This window comes from Cherax quadricarinatus, chromosome 29 (assembly GCF_038502225.1).
Source record: "Cherax quadricarinatus isolate ZL_2023a chromosome 29, ASM3850222v1, whole genome shotgun sequence".
NCBI classification, from domain to species: domain Eukaryota; kingdom Metazoa; phylum Arthropoda; class Malacostraca; order Decapoda; family Parastacidae; genus Cherax; species Cherax quadricarinatus.
Window position 1 is genome coordinate 17,160,048 of NC_091320.1, and position 12,363 is coordinate 17,172,410.

At 43.3% G+C, this 12,363-nt stretch overlaps 1 protein-coding gene across 2 annotated transcripts in view; it reads right to left on the reverse strand.

Moving 5' to 3' along the window:
• LOC138853373 (probable basic-leucine zipper transcription factor Q) overlaps nt 1–12,363 on the reverse strand; it is a 91,289-nt gene that overhangs the window by 11,527 nt on the left and 67,399 nt on the right. For both annotated transcript variants that reach the window (XM_070089630.1, XM_070089629.1), the window contains one exon: nt 8,351–9,241. In XM_070089630.1, the coding sequence (XP_069945731.1) occupies nt 8,351–9,241 (891 nt within the window). The remainder of the gene's footprint in view (nt 1–8,350; nt 9,242–12,363) is intronic.

A 12,363-nucleotide genomic window follows, 5' to 3' on the forward strand; every position in this document is an offset into this window, starting at 1 on the left:
TCTTCAAGTGTGAACTGGATTGAAGGCTCGACCTGGTTGAGCTTGTCTTGGAGAGCTTGAACGTTGAAGCGTTTAGGAGTTATGAGGAGAATGTCGTCAACATAACGGAGCCAGGTGACAGACGAAGGAATAATGGTGGAGAAACGTTCGGCTTCTAGATGTTCCATGTATAGGTTCGCTAGGACTGCACTGAGTGGCGAACCCATGGGTAGTCCAAAAGTCTGCTGAAAGAGGTGATTTTCAAAAGAGAAACACGTAAAGCCAACACATAGTTCAACCAGGTCGATGAAGTCGCTGGCTGGAATGGGAAGATCAAGTGAATCGTCAATTTTCTTGCGCAAGAGATCGATGGCTTGTTTAGTAGGTACTTTAGTGAATAGGGAAGTCACGTCAAGGCTGGAAAGTTTCTTGTTCCTGATGTTGATGTTGCGAATGCGATTGAGAAGATCACCTGAGTGTTTGAGATGTGCTGGACTGATAGTGCCCAAGAGTTTCGAGAGGTGTTTGGCGAGAATTCCTGAGAGCTTGTGGGGAGCACTGCCTATTCCCGAGGATATGGGCCTCAGTGGGATACCAGGCTTGTGAGTCTTTGGCAGGCCGTACATTCTGGCAGGTCTGGGGTTGCTGGGCATGGTGTGCAGAAGTTTCTTCCCTTGTTCTGAGCTCCTCAGAATGCGGCGAGTCCTTTGAAGAAAAGTTTTAGTAAGGTTGTCCACTTGGTTAGTTGTGAGAGGTTTGTAGGTATCTGGGTCATTAAGTAGATTGAGCATTTTGTTCCTGTAATCGTCAGTGTTCATGATGACAACACCACCTCCTTTATCAGCGGTGGTGACCCTGATGGTCGTGTCTTCTGCTAAACCTTTGAGTGCATTGATGTAACGTCGGGGTATGACTGGGGAGCTGCGTGTTGAGATGGCTGCTGAGATGATGCCTTGAAGATAGCCTTTTTGGAAGTCGGAGTCATTGTGTCTGTAGTTTTTGGCGATGAAATTGAGGTCTTGTTTTGGTTTCGTAATTCCTGTTGCGAATTTGAGGCCTAAGCTGAGGGCTTCAGTTTCTGTGGTTGACAGTGGACGAGATGAAAGATTTTGAATAATTTCAGGTCTTCCTAAACTTTTCCAATTACTATTATCGCAGAGTGTTTGTAGTTTCCTAGTAAGTCTGATCTTCTGTTGAACATTCGCTGTGGTAACTCTGCTGCGAATGATTTCGGCGGTGCGTCTGTTCATGTTGCCCCGGAGTGTTGTGCCTAGTGTTCTGGCTTGGAGAAAAGCTTCCTTTGTAGCATTGTTTAAGTCATCTGCACACTCTTCAAGGTAGGTCCGAGCTGTAGCGGAGAAAGGTGGTTTGATGTTGGCAATTTGAGGAGGAGTAGATCTTGGTAAGACCATTTCTTGGATGCAGTCACGAAGAAAATTGTGTCTGTTGCGAAGTGAGTAAGCTTTTAGGAGAAGGTCCAGGTATTCTCTGTGTGAAGGATCCATTTCTACTGCAGTGTTTGACACGATGGAAATAAATGGTATAAAATACCGACACAATGGCAATATAAACACAAATGCAGTATAATGTGATCCTTTATTGACTACGTTTCGCCCACACAGTGGGCTTTTTCAGAGACTGCAGACGGCGAGCACTAAACATCTTCAACACACCCAGAGAAGACACTGCCGAGAAGAGATACATAGTCCTTCCCACCAACTCCATTGCCAAACATGTTTCCAACATCTTTGCCAAAACATCATTCCAAGTATCTACCTCCACAACCACGACCATCAAGGACATCACCAGTAGTAGGCAGGACAAGCCTCCATCCTCTGCAGGGGTATACATAATCCCTTGTAATGACTGCAACAAGTTATACGTGGGCGAAACATCAAGGGACCTCCAAACACGTATTTCAGAACACCAATACGCAAGCAGGTCTGACGACACAAGGAATGCCTGCGTACAACACCGTAATTCACACAACCACTTGATAAACTACAGAAACTCAAGACTTATCGCCACAGAAGACAACACCCAATACCGAAGAATCCTGGAATCATCACTTATTTCTATATCCGACAACTTCAACCAGAATAGTGGCTTCTATAACATAGCTGAACCACTTGCCAAGAAACTTCTTCATCGCTATCCCACATAAGAACACTGTAGAAGGTCTGCTCACAAACTTGTCCAGTCTCCTTTCCAAGCTACCCAAGTTTTTAGACTCTACAACCCAACTCGGTACATCATCAGATGCAGCATTCTTCACCTGACCTCAGCCGGACTATAAATACTCGCGTTCCTTCCACCCCAGGTAGTTCTGTTTGTGACTTGAAAAAGCCCACTGTGTGGGCGAAACGTAGTCAATAAAGGATCACATTATACTGCATTTGTGTTTATATTGCCATTGTGTCGGTATTTTATACCATTTATTTCCATCGTGTCAAACACTGCAGTAGAAATGGATCCTTCACACAGAGAATACCTGGACCTTCTCCTAAAAGCTTACTCACTTCGCAACAGACACAATTTTCTTCGTGACTGCATCCAAGAAATGGTCTTACCAAGATCTACTCCTCCTCAAATTGCCAACATCAAACCACCTTTCTCCGCTACAGCTCGGACCTACCTTGAAGAGTGTGCAGATGACTTAAACAATGCTACAAAGGAAGCTTTTCTCCAAGCCAGAACACTAGGCACAACACTCCGGGGCAACATGAACAGACGCACCGCCGAAATCATTCGCAGCAGAGTTACCACAGCGAATGTTCAACAGAAGATCAGACTTACTAGGAAACTACAAACACTCTGCGATAATAGTAATTGGAAAAGTTTAGGAAGACCTGAAATTATTCAAAATCTTTCATCTCGTCCACTGTCAACCACAGAAACTGAAGCCCTCAGCTTAGGCCTCAAATTCGCAACAGGAATTACGAAACCAAAACAAGACCTCAATTTCATCGCCAAAAACTACAGACACAATGACTCCGACTTCCAAAAAGGCTATCTTCAAGGCATCATCTCAGCAGCCATCTCAACACGCAGCTCCCCAGTCATACCCCGACGTTACATCAATGCACTCAAAGGTTTAGCAGAAGACACGACCATCAGGGTCACCACCGCTGATAAAGGAGGTGGTGTTGTTATCATGAACACTGACGATTACAGGAACAAAATGCTCAATCTACTTAATGACCCAGATACCTACAAACCTCTCACAACTAACCAAGTGGACAACCTTACTAAAACTTTTCTTCAAAGGACTCGCCGCATTCTGAGGAGCTCAGAACAAGGGAAGAAACTTCTGCACACCATGCCCAGCAACCCCAGACCTGCCAGAATGTACGGCCTGCCAAAGACTCACAAGCCTGGTATCCCACTGAGGCCCATATCCTCGGGAATAGGCAGTGCTCCCCACAAGCTCTCAGGAATTCTCGCCAAACACCTCTCGAAACTCTTGGGCACTATCAGTCCAGCACATCTCAAACACTCAGGTGATCTTCTCAATCGCATTCGCAACATCAACATCAGGAACAAGAAACTTTCCAGCCTTGACGTGACTTCCCTATTCACTAAAGTACCTACTAAACAAGCCATCGATCTCTTGCGCAAGAAAATTGACGATTCACTTGATCTTCCCATTCCAGCCAGCGACTTCATCGACCTGGTTGAACTATGTGTTGGCTTTACGTGTTTCTCTTTTGAAAATCACCTCTTTCAGCAGACTTTTGGACTACCCATGGGTTCGCCACTCAGTGCAGTCCTAGCGAACCTATACATGGAACATCTAGAAGCCGAACGTTTCTCCACCATTATTCCTTCGTCTGTCACCTGGCTCCGTTATGTTGACGACATTCTCCTCATAACTCCTAAACGCTTCAACGTTCAAGCTCTCCAAGACAAGCTCAACCAGGTCGAGCCTTCAATCCAGTTCACACTTGAAGAAGAGGTCGACAACACTCTTCCTTTCCTTGATGTTCTACTCTGCAAAGCTGACCACGAACTTCGTTTTAAAGTCTATCGAAAACCCACCAACCAAAACGATCTTCTCCACTTCTACTCTCACCACGACACCAAAACCAAACGTGGTGTAATTATAGGCTTCTTCCTGCGTGCACTCAGAATCTGCAGCAACGAGTTCCTTGAGGAAGAATGCACTATAATTGAACAGGTATTTTCCAAACTCCACTATCCTCGTCACTTCATCAGAGACTGCAGACGGCGAGCACTAAACATCTTCAACACACCCAGAGAAGACACTGCCGAGAAGAGATACATAGTCCTTCCCACCAACTCCATTGCCAAACATGTTTCCAACATCTTTGCCAAAACATCATTCCAAGTATCTACCTCCACAACCACGACCATCAAGGACATCACCAGTAGTAGGCAGGACAAGCCTCCATCCTCTGCAGGGGTATACATAATCCCTTGTAATGACTGCAACAAGTTATACGTGGGCGAAACATCAAGGGACCTCCAAACACGTATTTCAGAACACCAATACGCAAGCAGGTCTGACGACACAAGGAATGCCTGCGTACAACACCGTAATTCACACAACCACTTGATAAACTACAGAAACTCAAGACTTATCGCCACAGAAGACAACACTCAATACCGAAGAATCCTGGAATCATCACTTATTTCTATATCCGACAACTTCAACCAGAATAGTGGCTTCTATAACATAGCTGAACCACTTGCCAAGAAACTTCTTCATCGCTATCCCACATAAGAACACTGTAGAAGGTCTGCTCACAAACTTGTCCAGTCTCCTTTCCAAGCTACCCAAGTTTTTAGACTCTACAACCCAACTCGGTACATCATCAGATGCAGCATTCTTCACCTGACCTCAGCCGGACTATAAATACTCGCGTTCCTTCCACCCCAGGTAGTTCTGTTTGTGACTTGAAAAAGCCCACTGTGTGGGCGAAACGTAGTCAATAAAGGATCACATTATACTGCATTTGTGTTTATATTGCCATTGGTTTACACCAATACATAAAGGTGGTGACCCTACAGATGTAAACAACTATAGGCCAATATCAAACTTACCATTGCTATCCAAAATCTTCGAGAAACTCGTACACAGGAGACTATATTCATTTATAACGTCACAAAACATACTCAACCCCTGCCAATTTGGATTCAGGAAAAATAAAAGCACTAATGATGCAATTATAAAAAATGCTAGATCTGCTTTACACAGCATTGGAAAATAAGGAATATCTGGTAGGAATTTTTATTGACCTAAGAAAAGCGTTTGACACAGTAGACCACGGCATCCTACTCCACAAACTTGACCACTATGGTATAAGAGGTCATGCGCTTGCATATTTTAAATCCTACCTTTCTAATAGGTATCAGTATGTCACCATTAAAGACACAGCCTCATCAATACGACCACTTGATACTGGAGTTCCGCAGGGAAGTGTCCTTGGACCCCTGCTCTTCCTCATTTACATCAATGATCTTCCAAACATATCCCAACACCTGAAACCCATTCTCTTTGCTGACGACACGACTTATGTCATCTCCCACCCTAATCTTGCCACCCTCAACACCATTGTTAACGAGGACCTGCTCAAAATATCGACTTGGATGACAGCCAATAAACTTACACTTAACACTGAAAAAACCTACATTATGTTTGGTAGCAGAGCAGGTGTTGCACAACTTAACATTAAGATCGACAACACTCTAATTGTCAGACATAATGAGGGCAAATTCCTTGGCCTATACCTCGACAACAACCTAAATTTCAGCACTCATATTCAACACATAACAAAAAAGTATCGAAAACGGTTGGGATCCTCTCCAAGATACGATACTACGTGCCGCAAACTGCCCTTCTCACACTATACCATTCACTTATATATCCCTACCTCACCTATGCTATTTGTGCTTGGGGATCAACTGCAGCAACACACCTAAAGCCAATAATAACCCAACAAAAAGCCGCAGTAAGAATAATCACTAAATCCCATCCCTGGCAACACCCCCCCCACTCTTTATAGATCTAAACTTACTCCCTGTTCAGAACATCCACACTTACTACTGTGCAATCTATATCTACAAGACCTTAAATTCCAATATTAACCTTGACCTAAAACGCTTTCTTGATAGTTGTGACAAGATCCACAGGCATAACACCAGACACAAACATAAGATAAGATAAGATAAGATTTCGTTCGGATTTTTATCCTCGGAGGGTTAGCCACCCCTTCTATCTAGGCTGGAATATTGCTGCACTCTAACAGCACCTTTCAAGGCAGGTGAAATTGCCGACCTAGAAAATGTACAGAGAACTTTCACGGCGCGCATAACGGAGATAAAACACCTCAATTACAGGGAGCGCTTGAGGTTTCTAAACCTGTATTCCCTGGAACGCAGGAGGGAGAGATACATGATTATATACACCTGGAAAATCCTAGAGGGACTAGTACCGAACTTGCACACGAAAATCACTCACTACGAAAGCAAAAGACTTGGCAGACGATGCACCATCCCCCCAATGAAAAGCAGGGGTGTCACTAGCACGTTAAGAGACCATACAATAAGTGTCAGGGGCCCGAGACTGTTCAACTGCCTCCCAGCACACATAAGGGGGATTACCAACAGACCCCTGGCAGTCTTCAAGCTGGCACTGGACAAGCACCTAAAGTCAGTTCCTGATCAGCCGGGCTGTGGCTCGTACGTTGGTTTGCGTGCAGCCAGCAGCAACAGCCTGGTTGATCAGGCGCTGATCCACCAGGAGGCCTGGTCACAGACCGGGCCGCGGGGGCGTTGACCCCCGAAACTCTCTCCAGGTAAACCCAGGATAACCCAAGAAAGTCAGTGCGTCATCGAGGACTGTCTAACTTATTTCCATTGGGGTCCTTAATCTTGTCCCCCAGGATGCGACCCACACCAGTCGACTAACACCCAGGTACCTATTTGCTGCTAGGTGAACAGGACAACAGGTGTAAGGAAACTGTGTCGAATGTTTCCACCCGCCGGGAATCGAACCCGGGCCCTCCGTGTGTGAAGCGGGAGCTTTAGCCACCAGGCCACCGGGCCACCACAATCTCTATGACATTCCCCGTGTTCGACTAAACCTTTACAAAAATTCAATGTATTTCAAAGGACCTAAAATCTGGAACACCCTACCTGAAAACTCTAGAACTGCAGACACATTCATCACTTTCAAAACTACAGTTAGAAAACATCTTATCTCCCTGATCCACCCCTACAACTAACTACATGATAACCACCTGGTGGTTCACACTGACACTCACTCACCCACTGACTATAAACCCAGAAATACTAATCTTAAAATAATAAATCCTAACTAGTCATAAGTTTGCCTGTGATACTCCAATATAGACACCTTGTATTTAGCATTCACATTGCTAAACTCACAAATTATGATGTAGTCACTTAACCTTAATACCATAATCTGTAAGGATTTAATGTTAAGATTTAATCTAAGTCTTCTCAAAATACCTAGCCATGCTAGGTGTCCTGGTGCCCCCGTCTGTAATTAGTATTTTATAACATGTAAACCACACAATACCCAAAACCTGTAAACCCCACATTGTAACCCTTATAGAGAATAAACTTGAACTGAATTGAATTGAATTAGTAACGGTCCCCATTCTCATTCACCCCATTAATGTAAACTTTGTCGGCTATCGGTCAGCCATGCCTCGACCCAGGAGATGATCTCTACTATTCCTGTGTGGAACTTTATCAAAGGCCTTACTGAAGTCCACATATAAAATATTGTATCTTGGTCTACCGCCTCCAATGCTTTAATTAAAAAGGTTAGTAAATTTGTAAGGCAAGAAGCTCCATTGTAAAACCGTGCTGAAAATTGTTGATCAAATTATATCTCTAAAGGTAACTTCGAGCTACATCAGCATTTATTGACGCCATCAATTTCCCCATAATTGTGGTTAGCATGATTGGTCTATAATTTGCGGTTAAGGATCTATCTCCCTTTTTGTTAATGGGTGTCATTTTTGTCATTGTCCACCTATTCGGTACAATACCTGTTTGGTGTGACTTGTTGAGGAAACTAGCTAATGGTTTCTTAACTTCTTCCTGCATCAAATTTATTTTATTTAGCCTTAGTATTCACCCTGAGTATTATACTTATTTAATTCTGACAACAGTCCTCACAATATTTACTAAGTAGTGAGAGTACTGCATTTATACTTTGCCTAAAATATTGTATATACTATTAGCTTCACAAATTTATTTACAATATATTTGCTCATCCATTCATTCGTAATATTACAATGCTGTGGTTTTATGAGACAAAATTATTTGGTCTTATTTTATATATACATATTAAACTGGTAGAAACTTCTTGACTGACCTGAAGTACAGCTGAGAAACCTGGAAGAATCTTTGTGGGATGGAAGCTGGGGAGGGATTGTTTTACTTCTGGGAGAACCTTAGTGAGATGGAAGCTGGGGAGTGATTGTTCTACTGCTGTTTCTTGTAATAATATCTCCTCTTGTTCCACTGTCTTCTGCTGTAGTGAAGACGCTTCTTGACCTGCTGTCTTCTGAAGCAGGAAGCTCTCGCCTTGACCTGCTGTTTCCTGTTGGAAGCTCTCGCTTTTATTTATTGTTTCCTGCTGGAAGGTCTTTGTTTGATCTATTGTTTTTTGTTGGAAGGTCTCGCCTTGATTTACTGTTTTCTGTTGAAAGGTCTCGCCTTGATTTACTGTTTTCTGTTGGAAGGTCTCGCCTTGATTTACTGTTTTATGCTGGAAGGTCTCGCCTTGATTAACTGTTTTCTGTTGGAAGGTTTCGCTTTGACTTACTGTTTTATGCTGGAAGGTTTCGCCTTGACTTACTGTTTTCTGTTGGAAGGTCTCGCCTTGATTTACTGTTTTCTGTAGGAAATTCTCACCTTGACCTTCTATTTTCTGTTGGAAGGTATTGTCTTGACTCTCTGTTTTTTGTTGGAAGGTCTCACCTTGACCCTCTGTTTTCTGTTGAAAGATCTTGTTATGACCCACTGAATCCTGTTGGAAGGTCTCATCTTGACTCACTGTTTCCTGTTGGAAAGTCTCGCCCCGAGCCACTGGTTCTTGTTGGAAGGTCTTGTCTTGAATCACTGTTTTCTGTTGTACGGTCTTATCTTTTCCTCTGGTCTCTTCCTGCAGGAAGGTCTCTTCTGGGTCTGCTGTCTCGTGGAGACTCGACTTCGTCTGACCAGATGTCTCTTTCTGTCTCTGCAATGGCTCAGTCTGCTCCTCCTATAAGAAGAAAAAATGTATTAAGAGGCACGTAAGTTCCCCGTCTTCTATTGTGTTTATTTTTCCACTATAATCTAGCCTGACCATAATTACTATGGCATTTGCTTTGTTTCGTAAGGTCCAGGATCTTTCCTTAATTCATGGTATAACTTAACAAATCTTTGAGGACAATTTTCTGAGCTCAGCTCAGACCTCTACAACACAATTTTCATCAAAGATTTAAGTTATACCATGAATTAAGGAAAAATACTGGACTTCACCTTACTAAACAGACAAAGCAAATGAGACAGTAATTATGGACGAGGTAGATTTTAGTAGAAAAATGAACATGTTAATAGAAGGCGAAGGAACTTACGTGCCTCTTAAATTTTCACTTTAGTGGCCTCTAGAAGGGAGAGGAAAAATGCTGTTTGGTTTCTGGTGAGCTTATAGAGTTTACACAAACAAAAACTTCCTCAGCCAATAGCAGTGAGGAAAGTCTACATTCAAGTAGCGTAAAAATGTGTATTTTAGCAGCTGAGTATTGTTAAGTTAGGTCAGGTTTGTCAGGAAACAGGACAAGTGTTTCCTGACGCGGGTCTTAGATATATGATGACCCACAGCTGGAGCTTTGGGTCATCTGACCGAGGCCTTCCGCTGGTTTATCTGTCCACTCTTTTAAAAATTAAGATTATAACAATTATTATTAAGTACTGTTAATTAATGCACAAACTTTAATAAGTTGTCGTTTTTTTTTTAAGGCCTGTCATGTGAGGCGTGTTCTCAGAAATATTGTGTCGAGACGTTAGCTTATGTTGTTGAATGAGATACCTTTGTAACATGTGGGTATCTTTATATAATATATGTCAAACAGCAACATTTCGGAATCTTGATGTAAGGATTTCTTCAAAACTTGTCTAATCTACGAAGGGGTAGACCGATAAGCTAGCGGAAGGCCTCGGTCAGATGACCAAATGCTATAGTAAAAGGACACAAGTGCAACTAATGAGACATTTTACTGTGGCAACGTTTCGCTCTCCAGGAGCTTTATCAAGCCATTACAAACAATACATGGACACAGAGGGTATATATAGGCTCAGAGTGAGGTGCAATACTAGTGGTAGTAGCAGTAGTAGTAGTAGTAGTAGTAGTAGTAGTAGTAGTAGTAGTAGTAGTAGTAGTAGTAGTAGTAGTGATATAAGTTATAGTAGTGGTAATACAACATGGTAGAACAATTAACTTCCACATGAGTAAAAGGATATAAAAGCTATTACTTGGGTAACATAAAAAAATAGGTTAGACAAACATATATATTGGAGGTTGGAACAGAGAAGGTCTGTTTCAGTGTTGTTAGGTAAGACATATGCAACAGTTAGGTATCTTTATTGTGAAACGTTTCGCCTACACAGTAGGCTTCTTCAGTCAAGTACAGAAAAGTTGATAGAAGCAGAAGATACTTGAAGACGATGTAATCAGTCCATCACCCTTAAAGTTTTGAGGTGGTCAGTCCCTCAGTCTGGAGAAGAGCATTGTTCCGTAGTATGAAACAATATGGAGAAGTGACAGGATGGAGCTTTTTATAGCGCCAAGAGGCAATCAACTTCGACAACTTCCACCAGTGAGAGAGGCTAGATTTGAGAGGGACCTGCCTTCTCAACATCTGAGTTCTTACCTCTCCTAGTGGCCTACGTCTCACCTCTTGGCGCTATAAAAAGCTCCATCCTGTCACTTCTCCATATTGTTTCATACTACGGAACAATGCTCTTCTCCAGACTGAGGGACTGACCACCTCAAAACTTTAAGGGTGATGGACTGATTACATCGTCTTCAAGTATCTTCTGCTTCTATCAACTTTTCTGTACTTGACTGAAGAAGCCTACTGTGTAGGCGAAACGTTTCACAATAAAGATACCTAACTGATGCAACCTGTCGGTATTTTATACCATTTTAATGTTTCAGTGTTCATCTTCTGAAATGTGCTTGTGTAGTATTATTGTGGCAACGTTTCGCTCTCCAGGTAATGGCTTGATATAGCTCCTGGAGAGCGAAACGTTGTGTAGTATTACCAGGAGAGACTATGTGATGCCAGGGTTTATTGTTTTCAGGAGGATTTTGCAATGAAAAACTTTGACGCTATTGGTCCAGGACCAGCCCAAACTTTTAGTAGTAGTCCAGGACCAGCCCAAACTTTTAGTAGTAGTCCAGGACCAGCCCAAACTTTTAGTAGTAGTCCAGGACCAGCCCAAACTTTTAGTAGTAGTCCAGGACCAGCCCAAACTTTTAGTAGTAGTCCAGGACCAGCCCAAACTTTTAGTAGTAGTCCAGGACCAGCCCAAACTTTTAGTAGTAGTCCAGGACCAGCCCAAACTTTTAGTAGTAGTCCAGGACAAGCCCAAACTTTTAGTAGTAGTCCAGCACCAGCCCAAACTTTTAGTAGTAGTCCAGGACCAGCCCAAACTTTTAGTAGTAGTCCAGGACCAGCCCAAACTTTTAGTAGTAGTCCAGGACCAGCCCAAACTTTTAGTAGTAGTCCAGGACAAGCCCAAACTTCTAGTAGTAGTCCAGGACCAGCCCAAACTTCTAGTAGTAGTCCAGGACCAGCCCAAACTTCTAGTAGTAGTCCAAGACCAGCCCAAACTTCTAATAGTAGTCCACGACCAGCCCAAACTTCTAGTAGTAGTCCAGGACCAGCCCAAACTTCCAGTAATAGTCCAGGACCAGCCCAAACTTCTAGTAGTAGTCCACGACCAGCCCAAACTTCTAGTAGTAGTCCACGACCAGCCCAAACTTCTAGTAGTAGTCCACGACCAGCCCAAACTTCCAGTAGTAGTCCAGGACCAGCCCAAACTTCCAGTAATAGTCCAGGACCAGCCAAAACTTCTAGTAGTAGTCCAGGACCAGCCCAAACTTCGAGTAGTAGTCGAGGACCAGCCCAAACTTCCAGTAGTAGTCCAGGACCAGCCCAAACTTCCAGTAGTAGTCCAGGACCAGCCCAAACTTCCAGTAGTAGTCGAGGACCAGCCCAAACTTCCAGTAGTAGTCCAGGACCAGCCCAAACTTCCAGTAGTAGTCCAGGACCAGCCCAAACTTCTAGTAGTAGTCCAGGACCAGCCCAAACTTCGAGTAGTAGTCCAGGACCAGCC